This window comes from Melospiza georgiana, chromosome 7 (genome assembly GCF_028018845.1).
Source record: "Melospiza georgiana isolate bMelGeo1 chromosome 7, bMelGeo1.pri, whole genome shotgun sequence".
Taxonomy (NCBI): Eukaryota; Metazoa; Chordata; class Aves; order Passeriformes; family Passerellidae; genus Melospiza; species Melospiza georgiana.
In genome coordinates this window covers 36,736,885-36,757,876 of record NC_080436.1, presented here as the reverse complement: position 1 = coordinate 36,757,876, position 20,992 = coordinate 36,736,885, and the positions used below count along the sequence as shown (strand labels likewise).

The 20,992-nt window shown below is 39.2% G+C and overlaps 1 protein-coding gene across 1 annotated transcript in view; it reads right to left on the bottom strand.

Annotated features, from left to right (window-relative positions):
- Positions 1 to 20,992, bottom strand: part of KYNU (kynureninase) — a 57,411-nt gene that overhangs the window by 5,043 nt on the left and 31,376 nt on the right. The window contains exons 9-12 of the mRNA XM_058028131.1: positions 19,433 to 19,531; positions 18,596 to 18,669; positions 1,880 to 1,932; positions 343 to 428 (exon numbers count right to left, since the gene is read on the bottom strand). Coding sequence (XP_057884114.1) covers positions 343 to 428; positions 1,880 to 1,932; positions 18,596 to 18,669; positions 19,433 to 19,531 — 312 coding nt within the window. The remainder of the gene's footprint in view (positions 1 to 342; positions 429 to 1,879; positions 1,933 to 18,595; positions 18,670 to 19,432; positions 19,532 to 20,992) is intronic.

Here is a 20,992-nt window from a genome sequence, read left to right as displayed (position 1 = left end):
TGAGCCCTGAATATTTCTATGGGATAAAGGTGCTGGTTGTACTGAGCTCCCAAAAGCAGAGACAAACACATTTCCAGAGTTCAGGTTTGGAGGTGCAAACCTCAAATACTGTTGGTCCAACTCCAGCAGAGTTTGTGAGAGACATGGGGAGATGAGCAGATTCATTAAAGACCTTGGTCTCTCAGGGCTGTGGGGTTATTTTGTTTGCTTTTCATTAGTTCTCCCCTTCCATGTTCAAATATTTCACAGTTTTCTTAAAAGGGAGACAGCAATAACACACGTAGCATTCATTAAACATTTTTATACTCTTAAATTCAGGCTCAAAGTAAAGCAATTACTTACCTCTAAACTGGCATGCAGAGCACAGACCAGTAAAATTGGAGGATTTGATAACCGGAATCCATTAATTCCTTCACTTAGTTGTAATTCTGGAAAATGAATAACTTATATTAGTGTTTTTGATTTCTTCATTTTCATGGATTGGACCTTATCTTGAAGTCTGTCCTCACACAGTAAAATATTTCCCTAATGTGGCCCGTAGGAATCGGTCATTAAAAGGAAATAGTAATCTATTCCCAGCTCATACTTTCAACTTCGAGAGAAGCCCAATTTTATCCAGCAGAAGACCTCATTAGCAGCTTCATGGGAACCAGAGGACTGCAATTAATTTGTTTAAATGGTGTGTGCTAAAACCACCTTTACACTTGAATGTCTTTTAAGGCTGGCACGAGGCAGAGGAATTCCAAGTCAGCAGAGGCGCGCTCGCGCGGAGCAAGGAATCACGTTCCTTCACTTTATTGAGCTGATGAGACACATGGGAGGCTGCATATGCAGCTAAGTGTAGCTTCAGGCCAAGGAGAGGAGCTGCCTAGACTTTGGGCTGTGAAATTTCACAAAATCTATTTAATAAATCTACAAAAGCCTCGCTGTAAGTTCCGTGTCACCGTTGATATTTCACGCTCCAGCACCGGAGCGGGAGGGCGCGGCGGAGGAAACGCTTTTCACGCACAGCAGACTGGCTAATTTTATAATGCCCAACTTCTCCCCTGTAAACTGCTCATGGAAATGAATAAACAACGTTTTTTTTCTTCTTCTAGCAGTATTTCAAGGCAATTTGTGTCTCCTGCTGGCTTTCCACAGTGCCACTCTCTTGCATTTGGTCTGAAAACAAAGAGCAGACTGAGGCTATTAGAGAGGTGCTCTCCAGCCAAAGCCACATCAACAGGCGCTGCCACAGAAAATTAAAAATATATTAAAAACAAAACAACCAATCAAACCAAAGAGCTCCTTTCTCATCCTGATCCCTCAGGATATTCTCTCTGCCATAGCTTAATCTGGAGCTGAATAGTCTAGCTGCCAGATTTGGAAAGGAGTTCTCATTTTGTATTGGGACAATAAACAATATTTCAGAGCAGGTTTGTCTTACAACCCATCCCTCCCTAGTGCAGGAAATTTGGAGATGCTGAAACATTAGTGGGATTTCATGACTTTTGCCAGGTTGCCTTACCTGAATTTTTATAATTTCTCATTAATTCCTGTAGAACTAATCCTGAAGAAAAATATTACCCCAGTGACTGACAGCAGATCCTCATTCCTCAGAGACTTATGAATTTAATTCACTGAGATACTTTGAAAGTTTTATCCATATTCTATATCTGCTTTTTGAAGGTATTTCAGCAAAATGTCTAAGAGCAGACAGTCAAACCCTTATGCCCACACACAAATTTATTCCAACATTTATTTTGTTAACTCCACTGCCTTACATATTGAGGATGAGGAAATGCAAAGTTCTGTCCTTCCTCCTCAAACTGCTACAGAAGTGAAGCTAGTTATATAAATAAATCAAATGAGGTAAAATTGAGAGTGTATAAATACATACTGTTTTCCATGAGGAATCTTGTTTTGAATTCATGGCCCCACCAGCCAATTAGCCTAAGATTTTTAAAGAAAATAAATTAATAGACATCTTAATATCTTTCAATTTAGCTTTGAGTATTAAGAATTATATAAGATTGAGCAATATATACATTTCCAATAATACATTTTATTTCTAACAATAGTATAAAAATGAAATAAATTCTATGAAGAGTTAGCACTAAAAACTTAACATTGCCATTTGAAAATTTCTCTTTTACTGCAAATAATAAAACACATCACATCTTTCAATTAACTATTGATTTTAACAATATTCATTTTTTCTGAATTCACTTCACAAAACAAAAAATAGTACAGAAATATTTCTAGTGGTTCCAAGGCATTAAATTCAAAACATTCTCCCCTGCTCTTATACTTTAATGAATATTGAAAGCTAAAATGAGCTATAAAATCTGACTTAGTTTCACCAAGAAAAGGACTTTTTGATGAGCAACAAGCAAACAAGACCTTGGAAGGAGGATTGTGTGGGCCTTGCCATGTCCTTACTGTGAGATCAGTGCAAATTCTGCATACACTTTTGTTTTCCTGAACTAAACTTATTCTTCAAAAAACTTTCTTCAAAATAAAACTCAAAGCAATTTAATGCTATATTCCCTTTTGTAAGATCATCTCCTGAAAAAAAATCCATACAATTATTTAAAAAAAAATATGTTTTAGCTTGGACATTAAAATGAAATTACATTATTAACTCATGTTTAATGGAAAATATCTTTGAGGGCGTTGCTACAAGCAGTTTTCTAAAGCAGCTGGATGCACTGGATCACCTACTGCCAGGGCACTGCAGATAAAGCCAATATTGCAAAATCAGGGACTTTTTCCCCCACCTCCCTTGGGTTCTCCACTTCTTACCTCAGTACACAGAGATATCAGTGATTAATAATGCCAGTCCTACTTGAGATTCCCCTGTATCAATGCTTTTACAATAGAAAGAAGTCCCCATCACAGACTCCTTCATGAACTTCTCAGCTCTCCTGACCTGGACATGTTGGACACCATTTCTGACAAGGTTTTGCTCATTTTTCCCTATACCAGATAGTAAAATTTTAGGAACAAAGCCTGGCAAAACTTGTAATGATAAATAACTCTATATGCAAAGGTCACAGTAGATCAGCCTTCCTGGAAGCAAACAGGGAAAAGGAAGTCATGGCCCCTCCCTAAAGGAGCATTTTGCAGTTTGCCTAAGAGAGCTGAGCTCTGCAGAATTAAGACCACATTTGAGTTAGAAACTTGTTATATGAATACTGCAGAGTGTAAAATAAAGTAGTTCGTATTTCTGTATAACAACACAGGTTTTATGTTTACTTCTGTGAGCTGCATCTAAACAGAGGCTCTACAGAAAAGGATGTTTTTTTCTTTATTGCTGCATGATGTTTTTATTATTCTGAGACCCATGAAAATTAATAGTGCAATATACATCCATTTTAAATGAGATATTACATTGCCAAAATGAGTACACCCCAAAAAAATACAACTGAGCCTCTGCCCAAGCGACTGTGTTACTGATGCTTTGAATCATAAAAGATGTTTCAGTTATTTTATAGGAACTCTATAATACATAGATAACATTGTACTGAAAACCCTGAATATTGCATGTTCCTGCAACAATCTGCTGATATCAATGTCTACACACATTCTATGAATTTCAAAGGTTTGAAGCAGAAAATAAATTCAAAAGGAAATAAAACATCTGGACAAATAGTCTGTGAGAAGGAGAAAACAATATTATGTTCTAGTTGGACCACATCCAGACAGGAAAGACAAAATACAGATCAATCAGACCATTATCCAGATCAGGACTGATGAAAAGCCCCCTGGTTGCACTTCAAATGCTCAAAACTCACTAATTCTGAAGTTGGCTTCAACCCAGATCTCAGCTGCAGCACCACGGAGGCAACTTGGAAAGTGAAATTTCAAAACTTTTCCAAAATGACAGAATGAAGGATTTTTTTTAAAAGACAGTTTTAGCTGTCTTGCCCTTTCCTACCATAATCTGACAATTTGCTTTTCCTCTTTTTTATTTTTTCTCTTTTGGCTGTTCTAGAACTTCAGAGGTGTCACTGCAGGATGTGCACTTTGAGGCAGCTCTGGTCCTACACTCTCATTGATCTAATGGTCCATATGGATGTCATGTTATTTGACATTTAAGTTGACAGGCTTCAAAGCGTGGAAATTAACAAAATCTTCACAAATTAGAGCGATTTGCTGTTTACAATTTTCTGTGAAAATTTTGAAATGAAGGTTGCCACCGCTATGCCAAATTTCAACCTGTTGTGATGGGAGAGAGCTAAGGTGTTAAACCCCAAACATAACGCTTTATAAATGCTCACTAAAAATAATAGGCAATAAAACTGCACATTAACTTGCTGCAGTAAAATTTCTTATTAAAGAGTTGTTACTCTGCATGCAAAGCAAGCATTTTGAACTGCAGTCGTCATTTCAACTGTTCCTGCCTCAAAAACAAAGGCACCAAGGTCTAAATAGATTCTGAATTCCAAACCATAACTTTTGGCAAAACAAAGAAAGTGGAAGGATCTGAAAAGCAATATATGATGTGCTTGTGATTAAAAACACCTTAAACATGTTAGCAATGGGACTGTCAAGTTACACGATTCCCATGGCAGATAAAATCCATTGTGGGAAGTGTGTTAAAATCAGCTTCTAAGGAGATAAAGGTCTCATTTAGCAAATGTTCCACTACAAATTAAAAAATGCAAATTTATCCAAACTGAGCCCCTGTTTAACACATCACTAATCAAAATTGTTATCTCAGTGATAGATAGGTTTTGGTTGCAGCACCCTGCTGCCAGTCCCAGATAGCCCCAGCAGCCTCCCAAGGCTGGTCAGCAGAGATGCTCCTGGAACCCCTCCACAGAGAACATTTCTCCACCCTGGAGCAAAAGCATATTTGAAATACATTGAAAAATCATGTCTAAAAAGAGAGTAAATTAGTGCCAAACTAGCTGTGTCTTTTTCTGCAAGGTGAACGTGTTCTTACAAGCCCACTTCTGTTAGAAAATAACCTTTTAAATGGATTGTTCCATTCTGTGCCTCAAATAAAACCATTGCCATCAGAGAATGCCTTGGCATTCTCAGAGAAGGCACCTTGAAAAGCATCTCTTTCGAATCCCTGCCATGGAGAGGGACACCTTCCACTGGACCAGGTTGCTGAAGGACCCATCCAACCTTGTCTAGGTCCTCACAGCTTGATAACACTGAGACCTTCCCAGGGAATTCTGCCACTCCCAGTCTTTGCACAGAATTTTTACACGTGCCACATAATGTTTAAATATTGCTGAAAGATTTTCAAATACCTTTTTTTTTTTTTTTTTACTCCAAAATGTTCTCTTCTTTTACAAATCAATGAACAAAGGTTTGCTAGGCTGGAAAATTACTACAGAAAGGAAGAGTATCCTCTTATTTAGTCATATTCTCTTTAAGGACATTTACAGAATGGAAAAATCCCTCCAATAAGTATTTTTATTTAGCTCATTTTCCTCCTTCATAACTGTCTGCATTAGACTGAAGCACTGGTTGTTCATAACTTGAGTCATCTCATTTGTAGTTGTATTAATGATGCAGGAGTGTAGGATATAATGATGTATGTGCAGTGTAAACATCAAAGAAGATCCAGTTAAAGAACACAGAAAAAATACAAAAAAAATTCCTCTGACCTTTGCTTTGGCATTACAGATGATCATGCTACTCATTTATAATTTACAGCCTGGAGCAACACGGGTCTCATTTCCCTTCTCAGCAAGAAAAAGAGACAGAAACTCTTGAGTAGTGACACAGAAAACAGGGAAATGCCATTAATGTGGCCCAGCTTTTACAGTCCAGGGCAATGTGTTGAAGTATCCTGTCATTATATTGTGCGAGATAATCATTTCACTTCCAGAGGAAGGCAAGTTGAAAAGCTAGAGGAATACAGTGTGAAATTTGTAATACTTGATTTTACATCTTCCAGCTTCCCTGGGCATGGAGCAGTTCGTTTCCTCTCCCTTATCAAGTCACAAAGCGAGCTGGAAATTTCAAAGCCATTATTTAGATTATATTAGGAGCATATACCAGCAAAGCATGCTATGTTTATGAAAGGATGGATTAAGCCAAATCATAAACAGGCAGTTTGGGGCCAGGCTGTGTCCACAAAGGAGCTGATGTAACTGCTGGGTGGCAGCTGAGCTCTTCATTCACACATTGCTTTAATTTTGCAAAAGCATCCAGGTGTTGGCAAAGATTTGTTTGATTTTTTTCATGCTACTGTTCCAGCCATGAGAAAGAATCAGCTCTGAGGAGTTAATGAGACTTGTCACTGCTCCCAAAGTTCATTACACAGAGCCAGGCAGATCTTATGCCATATCTGCAAAGGCAGGGAAAAAATGAAAGGGGCAAAAACAATCATTAAGTTCAGTTTCTTGCAGTCCTATATGTTAATGGCACAGCTGCTGGTTGAGGAGCACATCCATGTCTCAAAACACCCTGAAAACCTAAGATGGGCAAGCAACAGACACTGTGACACATGTTTAGAAGAAAGAGGTTAATTGTGACTTAAATATCACTCTCTTAGCAGGAAATATGTGACAAAAACAACCATGAGGCCCCTAGAAATTGAAATGCAAAAGGACATAGAGAGCCTGGAGGCTGGAGCCAGCCTGGAGCCTGGAACAATCCACATCTGACCATGCTGGACCATCATCCTTCTGCCCAGGAAAACATGGTGGTACCACACCCAAAGCCCAAGCTTTCATATTTCAAATTCCAGGATTAAAAAACCCAAACCAAACCAACAAATAGTGCAATCAGCTCCTCAACCTCCAAAACATTTCTAAACATGCTTAAAATCCATATATGAATCTCCAACTCAACTGAAAGGTTATTTCCATATTCTGAGGAACATTCCTCCAGTTTCCCTGGCTCCATGTAATGCAATACAGATAGAAAATGTACCCAGGGCTCAGGATCTCAGCAGGAGCATCTCTTAATTCTGCTGCACTCAAAGGTCAAACCAGAAAACCAAACTCACAGAAACAGTTCTCTCACCCCCTCAAATCTACCTTGCTGTCACCCAGATCTGCAAACTGAAGAACCCCTGAGCACCGACCTGGTCCCCAGGCTCAACAGCTGGGCTCAACTCTTTGCATTCTACTCTGCATTAATTTTACTGCAGCTTTCTAATTGCATTTTTTATATGTTTTAATTTAATTTCTATGGCATTAATTTTATTGCAAGCACATGAGCATGATTGTGTTTCTTTGGATTCAATGCCAAAACTCAGAATAAATAGAATGACACATACACACACCAACTAAGAAAACAGAAAAACCTGCTCGTTGCTGTACATGGCATTTTTTTGGCTCACTGGCTGGAGTTTGAGAAGGAGTTTCAATTTTCTTTCCTATCACAGACTTGTCTGATCACTGATGAGTCATTTGGTCTCTCCATGCCTCAAGCCCTCATCTCCAGGAATTCTGCTCAGGACTGCTCTAACTCTGAAGTGAGGGATGAGAATGTATTTGTTAAAATGTACTCACATATTTAACAATGAGGACCATGCAAGGATGAAGGAAAAGATTTATGTGGAGCATCTTATGCAGGATTTTTTAATATGCAGATAAGAAAAGGGCATTTGGACGTAAAGCTGATGTCACTTGTTTTTTTCCCCTCCTGTCAGCCTTTCCCCAAATATCACCTCACCCTCCACAGTTGTTGCCAATTTAGGTTTCTATTCATTTCAGAATTGAATCTTTTTCTTTATCTAGATCACTTAACTGGCATTTCTGATAAGGTTTAAAAAAAATATTTAAAAATCAATATTTCTGTTGCTTAATTCCACATGGTATTTTACATCTCTGCTGAAACAAAACAAACCCAAGTGGATGGACAATGTTATTCCATTCCACCCCACCCTCTCCATACTGAGCACCCCAGCAGAGTCCTGCTCTCACCCAGAGCTTCCCTGCTGACAGCTCACTGAGAGGGAGAAAAGACATTTCAAATGATGTTTGAGATGATGAGGGGTCTGTTTAATCAAAACAAAGAATAATGGAAAAATAACTCCTGTTTTCATCACTGAAATCAAGAATTCAACGATTTTAACCCCCTTGTGAGGGTGAAAATCTTCCCATACTGAGAAGCTGTCAGTTCTGGAGTATCCCCACACTATATATCTATAAGGGCTAGGATTTGCACGGGGGATTAAGGGACTTATAGCAGCTACCCTGTTAGACTTCAGCAATATTTCCAACCTAACTCTCACAGTCTCCTTCAGAAAACCTTGCCAAGATTGCCAGAAGCTATATTTAAAGCCTTTTTTTTTTTTCTTCCTTTATATCTTTTTAGCTATCCTTTATCCCAAATGGTAAGCTTGGACTTGTTTCATTATTCTCTTCTGTGCAGTGCCTGTTAATTTTAAGTAGGATCTGTTGTTAGGATTTGAAAAGCTTTTGAAGCCCAGGTAATTATTAGCCTCAGACTTCTGTAGTTTAGGACTTGCTCACACTCTGCTGCTTTCCTTACCCTTTTCAACTCATTACAAATGTTTCCTAATTATTAAGCATATGTGACTTGTGAGCGGCGCCATATATTATTAATGGCCCAGTCTCTTAGAACTCAGTGGAAAAAAATCAAAACTCCTTATGAAAAGTTGCTTCTGTGAAAGTAGTAACTTTTCATATTTAATATCAATGAGGCTTTACTTTGTCAAAGGACCAAAGTAATGTGATTGTATTAGAGGCTAATAGCATGACATTTTTCTTCTGTTAAGAGGCTTGCACTTTCAGTACCATCTAAAGGGAGACAATTTTTCTCCTCTATTTTGAGGCTTGTCTTGCTTAAAAAATAGCCAAACTCACTTTCTGCCTAGCAGCAAGTTTTAACAGCAAAGACCCAAATCCAGAAAAAAGAGTCTCATAATTTTAACAATGACACTTAACTATGCAACTGCAATGGATGGAATTAAGAAACTTTTAGATTTGAGTGATCACCCTCTTTCCAAAAGTAGCTGGGCAGCTCTCAGCTCCCCGAGCTTTGCTGTTCTTTGGGGTGAGTGATTTAACAAAACTGTTGCCACAATCAGGGAGGCTCTTGGGTGAAAAACCTGGGCTGTTTGGTCAGTGGAGTACAAGGTGATTTGCAGCTCGTGGCTACTGGGAGACAGAGGGTGCACACACTCTTCCTGAATTGATTTTTACCTTGTTAGTGTTTTAGGCTCGACGCAAGTGGGAATACACCAATTTCAACACGTCCATCCATATCACCCCTCCAGGTCAAAACAAAAGGAGATTGAGTTCAGTCTTGTAGCAGGAAACAAGTTGCTGTGGCCAGGGCACGAGGAAGAGGAATGGCTGCAGTGCTGCCAATCCAATCAGGGCCCTTTGCAGCCTCACAGAGCTCCCCACCAAACCTCGGAGGCGCTTGCGACAAGGGACGGTAATTTCATTCGCCATGATTAGGCAAAGGAAAGGTATGATCCAACAGCAGACAAAATGGGGGCCTAAATTAAATCCCAGGAGAAGATTTCACAAAAAACAAACCCCCTAAGGCTAATGAAGTTGAATTAAAAACTGTTAAATCAGCTTACGAACAACTATTATCACAAAGTGCTCATATAACACTTTCACTGGCCAAATATCAGATATATGAAAAGGGGGAATACAGCCAACAGTATGTTCACACATTTAGTAAGGGGAAATTGAATATTCTGCCTAACACCAGAAATTAAAAATCAAGCAGGGAGCCAATTTACTCATGGAGATATTAATAAAGTTCTCAGTGATTTTTATAAAGTACTAAATAGCTCTCAATTATTTTATGGTGGTAAAAAAAAGCATGTTATATTCTTTAGGAATTCCATACATTTTTTTCTAGGCTGTTTCAAACAGATTAAATTAAACAAGTGAAAGCAACAGTCCCTCCTAGAGCTACTTTTAAATGTGAATTCTGACTTAAAGGAGACTTAGATAGTTTTGATTACTATGATGTGTTTACTGAACTATACAGTCTCTGCAATCCCTTGAATAAATCTTTCAGGGGAGGATATCTAGATAGATTTCTAAAAAATAAATATATCTGACTGAAATACAATATACATTTTTTAAGATTTGGGAAGTCTTTCTTGTTTCTGAATAGACTAATCACAATATTAATGCAAGACCTTTATCATACCAGAATCCTTATTAGCTAAAATGCAAGTTATCACCTCTGCTCTTTGCCTGAAACAAGAAACAATCCACATCAGATGAGATTTTTTTTTAATGACAGTGGCTAGAACTAATTGAATTCATAGTTTCAACTGCTAGCAAATTTGCCACAGAATCCAGTAGTTGTGTTACAAAACCTTTACTAAGTGATACTGAAGGAGGAAAACTCAGATGAAGTTTTTCAGCTGAAATCTAAGACATTAAATAATTAAAGGAAAACAGAAATGTGCATCTTTCATAGTTATTTGAAAGAGTTTCTCTTCAAAAAGATAAAATTTCATCCATCACTAGAAAACTAGAACAATGTGACTTAGGCACCTTTTTTTATTGGGCTGCCATTGCCCAAATTTTCAGTAGCAGGTACATTTAAGAGTCTTAAATTTATGTTATTTATTTATATGGGGTCTAAATCCATTTTGACATGAGGTCGAATGTAAGTATGTGATGTTTGACATGAGGTCCAGAGCTCCAGGCTCTTCTCACTAAACAGGTGAGAAGCATCAAATAAGGACTTTTCTATGGACTTATTATCCTGTCAGAAAATAACTGTACCTGCAACTCTGACCTTCAACACGCACTGACAAAATCTCCCTGCACTGGCTCACAATGGGTTGCTCAAAACTCATCTCAGAAAACTCTCAGTGAAAACAGAGGGATGCTGAAAAACTAGATTTCAGTAGGAAACTATTCAATTTTTGCTCAATAATCTGTACACAGCGAAGGAAAATACTAAATAATTCTTCATGTTGAGCAGCTGTTTTTCATGGCATGGGGCAGAAAGAACCTAACATTTTCCCAAAACTGCTGCACTGGTGTGATGAGATCAGTGAATTGATGTCATGCTGACTGAGAAATAAGAGAAAGGAAAGGGAAAGGGAAGATTCTGTGTTTCTCCCAGCATCTCACTAGAAACTCGTCTGCAGACACTTGAGTGAGCTCCCTACAGCTGGAGCTGCCCTGCAGTTTCCACACAGTGGAAGGCAGCAAGAGGGAGCTGCCAGCAAGCACTGAAAATTACTGCAGTGAAAAATGAGGAGTAGTCACTGTGACAGTAAAAATTGACCAGCAGCGACAAAGAGGTGCGAAAATAAGTATTTCACAAATGGAAAGTGAGAGGCAGGATGGCTTACAGCGAGTGGGCAAGAATAGACAATGTATGTCATGAAGGCCTCTAGGAAGCTCCTGATTCAAAGACATGTGGAGATGGGTAAGAAATAAAAGGCAGCAGGCTGTGGATGTCTTTTGCTGGACTTTAAGATAAAATAGATTTGTTTAAGGGAAACAAAAGAAAAATATGAAGGTTTCTGACCTGGTAAGACCTTATCTTAGTTCAGTATTGGAAAGAAGTTTTAACCAGGAGAAAGAGGGAATATGAGGATTAGAAACCCCATGAACAACAGGAAACAAATAAGCACAAGTGTTAAACCAAGCAAAAAAAAAAAAAAAGAAAAAAAAAGAAAGAAAAACCATTTCATAATGCATCCATGCACAAATCCAGAATGCCAGCTTAGCAAAAGGTAACAAGACTGAATTATTTCCTTAACCTGAGCAATGGCCCTTGAAAATGCTTGTGGTTTGAGTCAGGTGCTGGCTGGGACATGAATCCCAACAGGAGCTGTATGAGTGACTCCAGAGCTGCAGCTAAAGGCAGAAAGGTGCTCAGCCAGGGCAGGGACACAGACAGCTCTGGGAGACATCCCAAGCACAAAACCCCATCAGAACACGTAGCTGAGAGTTACAGGAGCATGCTCCAGGGGACAGAAATGGAGAGAAAACTGGTGACTGCTAATGGCACAAAAGCATAAAGGCTCTTGCTGGTGCTTTCAGCTTAGAGCAATTTGAAGCCATACCATGACCTCAAAGCACATTCTGTAGGGAGAAATTAGACATATTTTCCCATTGTGGTCTAATGAACCAATACAAAAGCAGGAGCAAATCTCATTTTTAAAGGGCATGTGCAGACTCCAGGTTTAACTGAGAATCTTAGGAGAAAAGCTTCATACAAAGTTGCAAAATTTCTGAAGTAGAAAAAGTGAAAAATGATCAAACACCTAAAGTAAGTCAACATCTAGTAGGAAATCCCAGATGCAAAATTGCATTAGTTCCAGCACATTTCTGCACAGAGGTAAGTGAGCTCTTAGCGGAAACAGCAGAAGATTTACTAGAGGTTTTTATCATTAGAAATAAACTCTTGCCTCCCTAATGTAGAAGGATTCTGTGAGGTGGCTACAGAAACACACAGATGAATGGATAAGAAAATAACTAACTCCTCTTTTTGTGACTTGCTAAAAAAGCAGGCAAAGAAGGTTTTCTTTCCGTTTTCTTAGAAAATGTGTAGCACCAGTACCAATGTTGCATTTCTATAAATTAATTCAGCAGGAAGGAAGCTTGTTGCTTTGTCTTATTGGGAAAAATCAAGACACAGCAGAGTGCTTTCAAACCTGCCTGCCTGGAAGTGGAGAACTGAGGCACACAGAGCAGGCAGATAACAACACACGGCCTTTGAAATGCAAGGGAAAATCACAGCAACCATCCAGACTCCAAGGAGAGCCCCAGGATCCCTTCCTTGCTAGTTAACAGGATGCAAGAGTCGCCCCCAGGCTACATTCACCTTTCCATCAGGCTAAGCCGGTTGGTTCCTTTCATGTGTTTGAGCAGTTGTGTCTTACACCATCCACGAGAAAGCTCCAGGCACTGCAGATGGGAAAGCAAATGTGGAAGGAACAGAGCCACCTCCTTCTCATTCCCGAGGCTGGGAGGGGGACAGGACCACGGCACAGCACATGAAGTGATGTCCCTTCAGTGTGATCCAGGAGGAAAAATGCATGGGAGTGCACTCAGGGAATGAGAACAGCACATTTCTTCCTCACTCACCCCACAGGTGATGTGAAGTTCACACACGACACCTTTACAATCACCTTAAAATCCAACCAGGGCAAAGGTGACGAAACAAAGAGGAAGACCTTCAGCAAGGAAAGAACAAGAACATTTATAATGAGAAAAGAGGTGAGATTGCTTGAAGATGCAGCTTAATTACAAGGGAAGGATTTGAAGGAAGAGAGAGAGAAAATGCTTGACAGAGAACAAGGAGACAATCATGGGAGCCGCATAAAAGGAGCCGAAGAAAAAGAATGGGAATAGATGATGTGAGTGCACATTAACCTCTCGTTTTTTCTCCCAGAGACTCACTCCAAAGTTAAAAAATGCTCTTGGATATTTGCCATGCAGTTGGTGAATCCGAGAACACACCCCTGCAGGCCCATCATGGGTGTAGATTGGCCTAATAAATCACTTGTCCCAAGACAATGCAATTAAGCCTAATTAGCCGATAGCTTTATTCCTAAACAGTCTCTTCCCAAGGGAGGTTTTAACTTTTGGTTTCTAAATTAGCTCAAGGAGCTAAATTGCTCTCATCTCCTTGGCAAAGCAACAGTTCATTTCTACCTTAGCACAGGATACTTCATGCACTCAGGGGACACGTGCTCGCTGCAGGAGTGGTTTATTTACATTAACCCACAGTCTGAGTCCAGCAGGAGCAGGGAGAACCCTTCTGGAAACAGCAGCATGTTCACTGCCATCTGTCACCACTGACTTGCCCACCTGGCTGCACTCAGCACAGCTTCCCTACGAGTCTCTGTGCTGCTTCTCCTCCTGTGCACCTTGACCAGGACAAGGTGCTCTGTTCTGATAAAGCTTCCAGTAGTTCTGAGGAGAAAAATTAAATAGGCCAGTGAGAAATGGACCATCTTGGCCTATTATTTGAGTAAAGCCTGAGTAGAAGACTCAGTCTGAGTGAAGAAATTCCTTCCTGTGAGGATGGAAAGGCCCTGACTCAGGGTGCCCAGAGAAGATGTGGAAATGTCCAAGGCCAGTTTGGATAGGGCTTGGAGCACCCTGGGACAGTGGAAGGTGTCCCTGCCATGGCAGGGGGTGGAATGAGATGAGCTTTAAGGTCCTTCCCAACCAAAATCATTCTATAATCCCATGATTCATAGAAGCATTCTAAAGATCAGCATTAGTTCTTTCCAGTACAGTAAAACAACCTTCCAAATCCTTTTATGACTGTCCTTTGCTTCCAACTCACGTTCCTCCAGAGTTACATTATTTTCAGCAGTCTTGCAGAAGATTCAGCTCTTTATTTTGGGGATTATGTGACTCTAATTCAAAAAAGAAGACTAATGTGATATGTCCTCATAAATCAAGAAAATGAGCAAAGGAAAACTCAGTGGGAGCTACCAGTCCTAGAAGGTGTAGAGCAACCTCTTGCATAACAGTTACTGGAGAGAGAAGCTTTGCACTGGAGCAGGATGGGGATCCAGAGCACCTGGGGAAAATGGGAAGGGGAAAGTATAAGGAGCTGGAGTAGCATATTTCTATTTATCTGACACCAGGGTTAGAGTTCACATACCAAAAAAAGCTGTGCAGGTCTCTATAAAGAAGTAGCAGGAAGCTATTTGTGCTCTGGCATTTTCATTGGCATCAAAATACCAAAAGGGGAAGTGGTATAAGAAAAAGAGCTGATATCTCACCTCTGCCTGTGAAGAAATTGCCTGAAGGTGCCTTTTGTTCCTCAAAGGTAATATGAAATCGTTACCTTTTTGCTTCTTGCTCTTTTAAACTTTTTTTTTTTTTTTTGGGACAATCTTTGGACATCAACTGCTTCCTGCACATGCAGCATTTCTCCACATCACAGAAACTTTTCACTTTTAAACATCACCTGCTGCTAGTGGTGTGGGCAAAAGTCTTGATAAATCCCTTCATTTTAAACACTGTACAGTTTTCATTTATTTAATCCTCTGCAAGGGTTTATCTATTATTTTCCTGACTGCTTTACATACATTTATTTCTCTTTCATCTGTTTAAATTGTGCCTTACTTAGTTTAGTGTCTCAAGGCTCTGCAAATTTGACTCTTCCTGTCCCTTTCACCCTCTGGCAGCAGAGCTGAGCCTGTTGCCCATCTACAGCTGCAAATACCCTGCTGGAAACACCTGACTCAAGCATCTTCTACCCCAGTTGCTCACAAACATTCACATTTCATTGCATCTAAATTGCTTGGGAATTCAAGTTATCATTTTTGTAAACTGAGAATATAAAAATGTTGATACTCTATATAAGAATATAAGAATATATATTATTATATAATAATATATATTTATATATATTCTTATATATATATATAAATTTCAAAACCTGAAATTTTTCTGGAGCTCAAACAGCTAGACAAGCAAAATTTCAGTATCAGTAGGTCATTTCAGTGCTCTCTATGTGTTGGAAACTTCCCCTCTGCAACACTTACATGGAAACCTGGTGGCACAGGCTCAGCCTGATGGTTTCAGTAGTATTTCATAGCTCTGCTCTCTCCTGATCCTTTTTTCTTTTTATTTGAAACCTTCCCATAAAGAAATCACTCTCACACAATTAGCCAGGAATATATTGCATTGAGATATATAGAGCAGGTATTAAAAAAGCTATTTGAGTATTAAGAGAGACTTCAAAGGAGGTGAGATCATGCGAGAATGGGGATAGATCAGACCCATATATATCAGATTGATGCAGTTTTGCTGCTCTAAGGACAAAGATGGGGACTAGCAAAGCCCTACCCACATGCTTGGGTGGAGATGTTAATTGGGCTGGTTACAGCATGTCACTTTTAGACCCATGGCCCCTGCAGTGAATTAGAGAACCACCCCGAGCTAAACCAAGGAGTTTGCAGGACTGCAGGGTGGTGTTTGGAGTGACACAAAACAACAGCAGGACATGGGAGACTCTATCACCCTCAGCTTCCACCCGATCTAAAGATCAAGCCCTGCCCTCAGACATAAACCCTTTCCCCAGATACTGAATTCCCAACTTTATAACTCTGGTGGGAAGCTTGCACTTCCATGAAGAAGAGTGGGACTGGTTTGCCTTCTGTCTGCTGGGACATGCCAAGGTATTATTGATTTACTCCAGGTCTGGGTTGTGGAGGTTTGCAGTGGGGCAGCCCCAAAGCAGAAAACAGCTCTGGTGTGGCGTCATGAAGTGATGGTAAGGGTATTAAATGCTTGAAATACTTTTACAATTCTATCCCAAGTTGCATTTTAAAAGAAAGCTGCAAATAAATGTTTTGTTGTTGGAGGGAGCAGCTGGAGAGGAACAAACCCAGTTTCCTAAACTGGGCATAAGACAAAGCATACTCACAAAAATAGGAGAAGTTAAACCAAAATAAATTCATTCCTTTGGAGATGTGCAGTGGGTTTGGGGAGTTTAAAAGTGAAATTTTGTACCGAGCTGTTTTATTTTCAGTAAGTCCTTTTTGCCCCAGCCTCAGACAGTAAAAGACAAATGTTCTGCCTCCCTGAATTACAGTCAGGACACACATTTTCCCACTAACACACAATAGATTATTTCCATATTAAAATAACTACCTAGTCGATAACTTGCAGGAAATATGAAAGATGAGATGAATCAGAAAAAATTTATATAGGTGAGTAAAAAGTGACTCTTCTAAAACCAGCCATGAGTTAGAGCAGTATTTCAGACAGTATTACACGACAAAAGGGTGTCAGCTGGATTGGAATTTAATTCCCTGCTCGTGAGTGGGCTGAGGTGCAAAGAAACAAGTGGTTGGTGCCTCTGCTCTTGACTGAAGTTGTGTGGCCACTGGGTGTCATCCTTGGTTCAGATGACAGCCAGAATCTCTGCAGCTACAGCGCACAGCCTGCAACTTCCCGAGCAGTTAAATTCCATTCTATTTGATTGTACAACATACAGCAAACTGCTCTGCATTTAAATCAGCTGTACAATTGAATACTTTGACATAGACAAATTCTCCTTTGTCTCAGTGCCTTATTTGGAGACCAGAAATGGCTGGTTGCTGCAGGAAAGAAAGAAAAGTAATGCAATGGGGGCATAGGAACTACAAACAATTTGATGAGTGATTATCAAATCTCGGGAAATATGAAATAACTATGATTAAATAATGCAGAGGGTCGATGCAGGAAGTTTGGAATTATATCTGTAATTTGTCCCCAGGCTGGAAAAGCCTATTCCATATAGGCAATTTCATTTAAGATATTCAGTATCCAGATTCAGTGCACAAATTAATGACTATGTATGAAGGAGTTGGTTCAGGGAAAACTAATCTAAACTCTTACCTAAAATACCAAGCTGGTACCCTCAGAAAAGTTCCAAAGTGTCATTAAGGAGGAAGAAAGATTGAAGGTCCTTGATATTTAATTCATTCCACCTATAGCTATTCTGTAATTTTTCACATTTTTTCCACTGTTCAGCATCTTCCCAGTTCCCCACACCAGGATCCGTGGGAGTCACAAAACCAGGTGTGGCCATGGGAGCAATGCCTGCACCTCGCAACAGGGGAGCAGGAAAAAACCTTTCCAGAAGAAATATCCAGATCTCCAATAAGTTTTGCCCGTGCTCACATATAAGGTCGGAATCAGCTCACAACAGGTCATATGTCATCCTAATGAGTTTTCTGTTATGGGTGACTGAAAAGAACTTATCAGCGTTATTTTGTTATCTCCTGGGAGTCTAGACAGTCTGAAACCAGCACACAGTGCAGCAAAGCTGCTTATTATAATATTATTTGTCTCTGGAACCTGATTTAGTTTGCGTTCTTCAAGCTAAAATGAAAGGAAGTGCCAGCAATTTCTCCAAGCATTACAGCCAGAAATGTTTACATTTATCAGTGCATTAAAAGTATTTACCCCACTGTTCTTAATATACAGAATATAACCATAAAATGCCTTAAATAACAGGTATTTTTGTTAATGCAGCTAACCTCAGCTGATAGCTCAGCTTTCCATGGATTATACAGTCTTTCAGAAGAGATCTCCATGTAATACTTCCTAGCTTTACCAGTGGATATAATTTTAATGAAAACATGCCACTACTAAAGAGCTATTAGGCACAGTGTTGAAACTGTCTTTGATTTTGTTCACCAACCAAAGACTTCAATGGTTATTTAAAATCCATTTTTAAAGGCAGATGTTAAATATTCTCTTTATATTAAGCAGCCTCATAGACATGATTTAGGATGCTTTATTTTAATATTACCAACACTCTCTTTTATGGTTCTATGTAGTTAAGAACTGATAGCAGATTCAAAGGAGGAAATGGATTTGAGATGTGAGCATGTGCATTAGCAATTTCAAAATTTACTAAACTTAGTGTAAAGCAACTCATCTGAAGTAACAAAATCAGACAACCAAATTGTCTAAACTTTTACTAGTCTTTACATTGAAGCAATAAATCAGTAACAAATATTAGCCCAATGAGTTTGTATTGAAATTAAAATTTTCTTCTGTTTCTATAAATATATATATAGATTCACATGCCCATATTCTATGGCTACAAATCAACACAATTTGACTTTCAGATCTCAATTCTGAAAGGAAAGGTTGTTTCCCATTTAAACTTTACAGAACCTTTTATTTGGAAATCCATTATTAGGAAAAATACTTACGCTGGTTTAATGCTCTTGGAATGCTTTTCATGAATGTAGGCACCAGCAAGGCCTCCTGCTCCAGAATTTAAATACTGCAAAGAATAAATCAACACGTACATGTCGTGCTCATTATCTGTAAAGTATCACTTTCCTTTCCTCACCCTGATCTATAAAACAAACCAATTTTAACATATCGAGTGGTTTCTAGATGGAGGTCTTAGCATTTGTCATAAAGCGCTGATGGAGGTAAAAGCAGATATATTTTTCAGATTAGTTTTAAAAGTATCTCTCTTGGCTTACATATGGTATTTGAAGTCTAAGAGGCCAGAAAATTGAAGTACATCTGAAACAGTTCCATATGTATTTGCTATATATATATAATATATATAGCAAAGTCATCAAACAATTCATCTGACTATGTCTGACGAGTCTTAATCTCACTAGGAGTCAGAGGAACTAAAGATACATTGCTCTGTGATGTGAAATTATTAAAGTTTAGACAAGAATATTCTATTGTCTGGGGACCACTTCATAAAATATTATAGCTGTGAGGCCTTCTTGGTGTAAGAAATAAGAGAAGAGCCCCTGATCCCATGTCCACAGGGCAGATGTTTAACCACCACGAGTATCCACTTCACATCCACAAGACCGTGTAGGTCATTGCCACTTTTTGGAATCACTCATAACAAAGGGCCCAATAAAGTCAGTGTCCATCTCTTTGTTGTGGTGAATTCAGAGATTCAGCCAAGTCTTGTTCAGCTGTTCAGGTGCAGCTCTTATTCACCCGACCTGTGTGCTGACCCATGAGATGAGTGACATTATGGAAAACAGTCTCCAGCAATGAATCTGTTTTACCTTGTAGGAGCACCAGCAGGCAAAATCTACTCCCCAGTCATGCAAATGAAGCTCCACATTCCCAACAGCATGAGCCAGGTCGAATCCAACAAGGCATCCCTGCAGGAAAGAGATGATTACCGGGTTACTTATTAAGATAATCATCACTGTGATTATTTTGAAAATAGCTCCTTCAGAGCTTAACTTGCTCTCAATATCTAGACTACCTAGAGAATTTTACAGAAGCAGATAGTGACAGGATAAGTGTGAATGGATTTAAACTCAAAAAGGAGAGATTTAGGTTAGATGGTAGGAGGAAATATTTTTCTGTGAGGGTGGTGAGACACTGGAACAAGTTACTCAGAGAAAGTGTGGCTGGCCCATTCCTGGGAGTGTTCAAGGCCAGGTTGGATGGGGCTTGGAGCAGCCTGGGATAGTGGAAACTGTCCCTGCCCATGGCAGGGGGTTGGGAAAGGCCAATCCTTAAGGTCCCTTCCAACCCAAACCCTTCTATGATTAATCTATCAAGTCCCATCTGTTCTTAGTGATTACTAGAAACAAGTTTTCTATGCCACAGATACACGTAGAAATCACTAATTTTTCTGTGATTTGTCTTCAAGGATGCTTGGATAGGGTTTAGATTTCTGAGGTTTTGTTTGTGCGGGGAACTGGAAACATTTGAAAAAAGTATTGAAAACAAATGCATAAATACAAACACTTCCTGTATGGCACAACAAACCCCAGGCAGAGACAAAGCAGTAATGGTCATAATGATGCCAGTTACCCATGAACAATTACATTCCAATATATATTCATGCCCAAGGTGTCCCCGCTACTTAAACAAGGAGGACCTTGTTCTTTGGGGGATCCAAATGGATGAGATAGCAGCTTATGCAATGCCTTGATCTTTAAGAAATTTTATACTTGTCCTTAAAAGGAAGGAATCTGCTATTTCTCTGTTAAAAATCTTGTATTTGCCATAAGCACAATTTACACAGGACACTGAGAAAAAAGGGGGAAACCCAATATCTAAGGAGAGATTTCTAGATCTAAAAGTATGAGTTTTACACATGAAATAACCACTGGATGGCAGCATTTTTAAACTAAAAAGTTATTCAAAGCTTTGCTATTTATTTAGGAGCAGAGAAATAAAACTGCTTTTTGTGCCTGGACTACAAATTAAATGCTATTTTACATTTTGCTTTTAAAACACAAACAGCTTGCTTGCAAGCAGCAGGGTAGGAATAAGAGTGAAAGCACATGCTTCAGAAAAATCAATGTCCAATAATAAAACAAAGAGTTTTTTTAAGAATCTCCTGCTGTTTCTTGCATGGAGGGAGTTTTAGCTAAATTATTTAAGCAGTACTTTGGTATATTTAATCTTCTGTATAAACTAGATAACAATTTGTACAGAGCAGCATTTTAAGATGTGACATGTTAATTCTAATGGAGATATTTGTGAAGTTATCAGCTTGAAAAATTACTCCAAACCGATGGGAAGAAAACTCACTGCCACAGACTTTGAGTGATCTAAATGTTGGAACTAGAGTCCCAATAAATAGCCATGGTGGCTTGATTTCA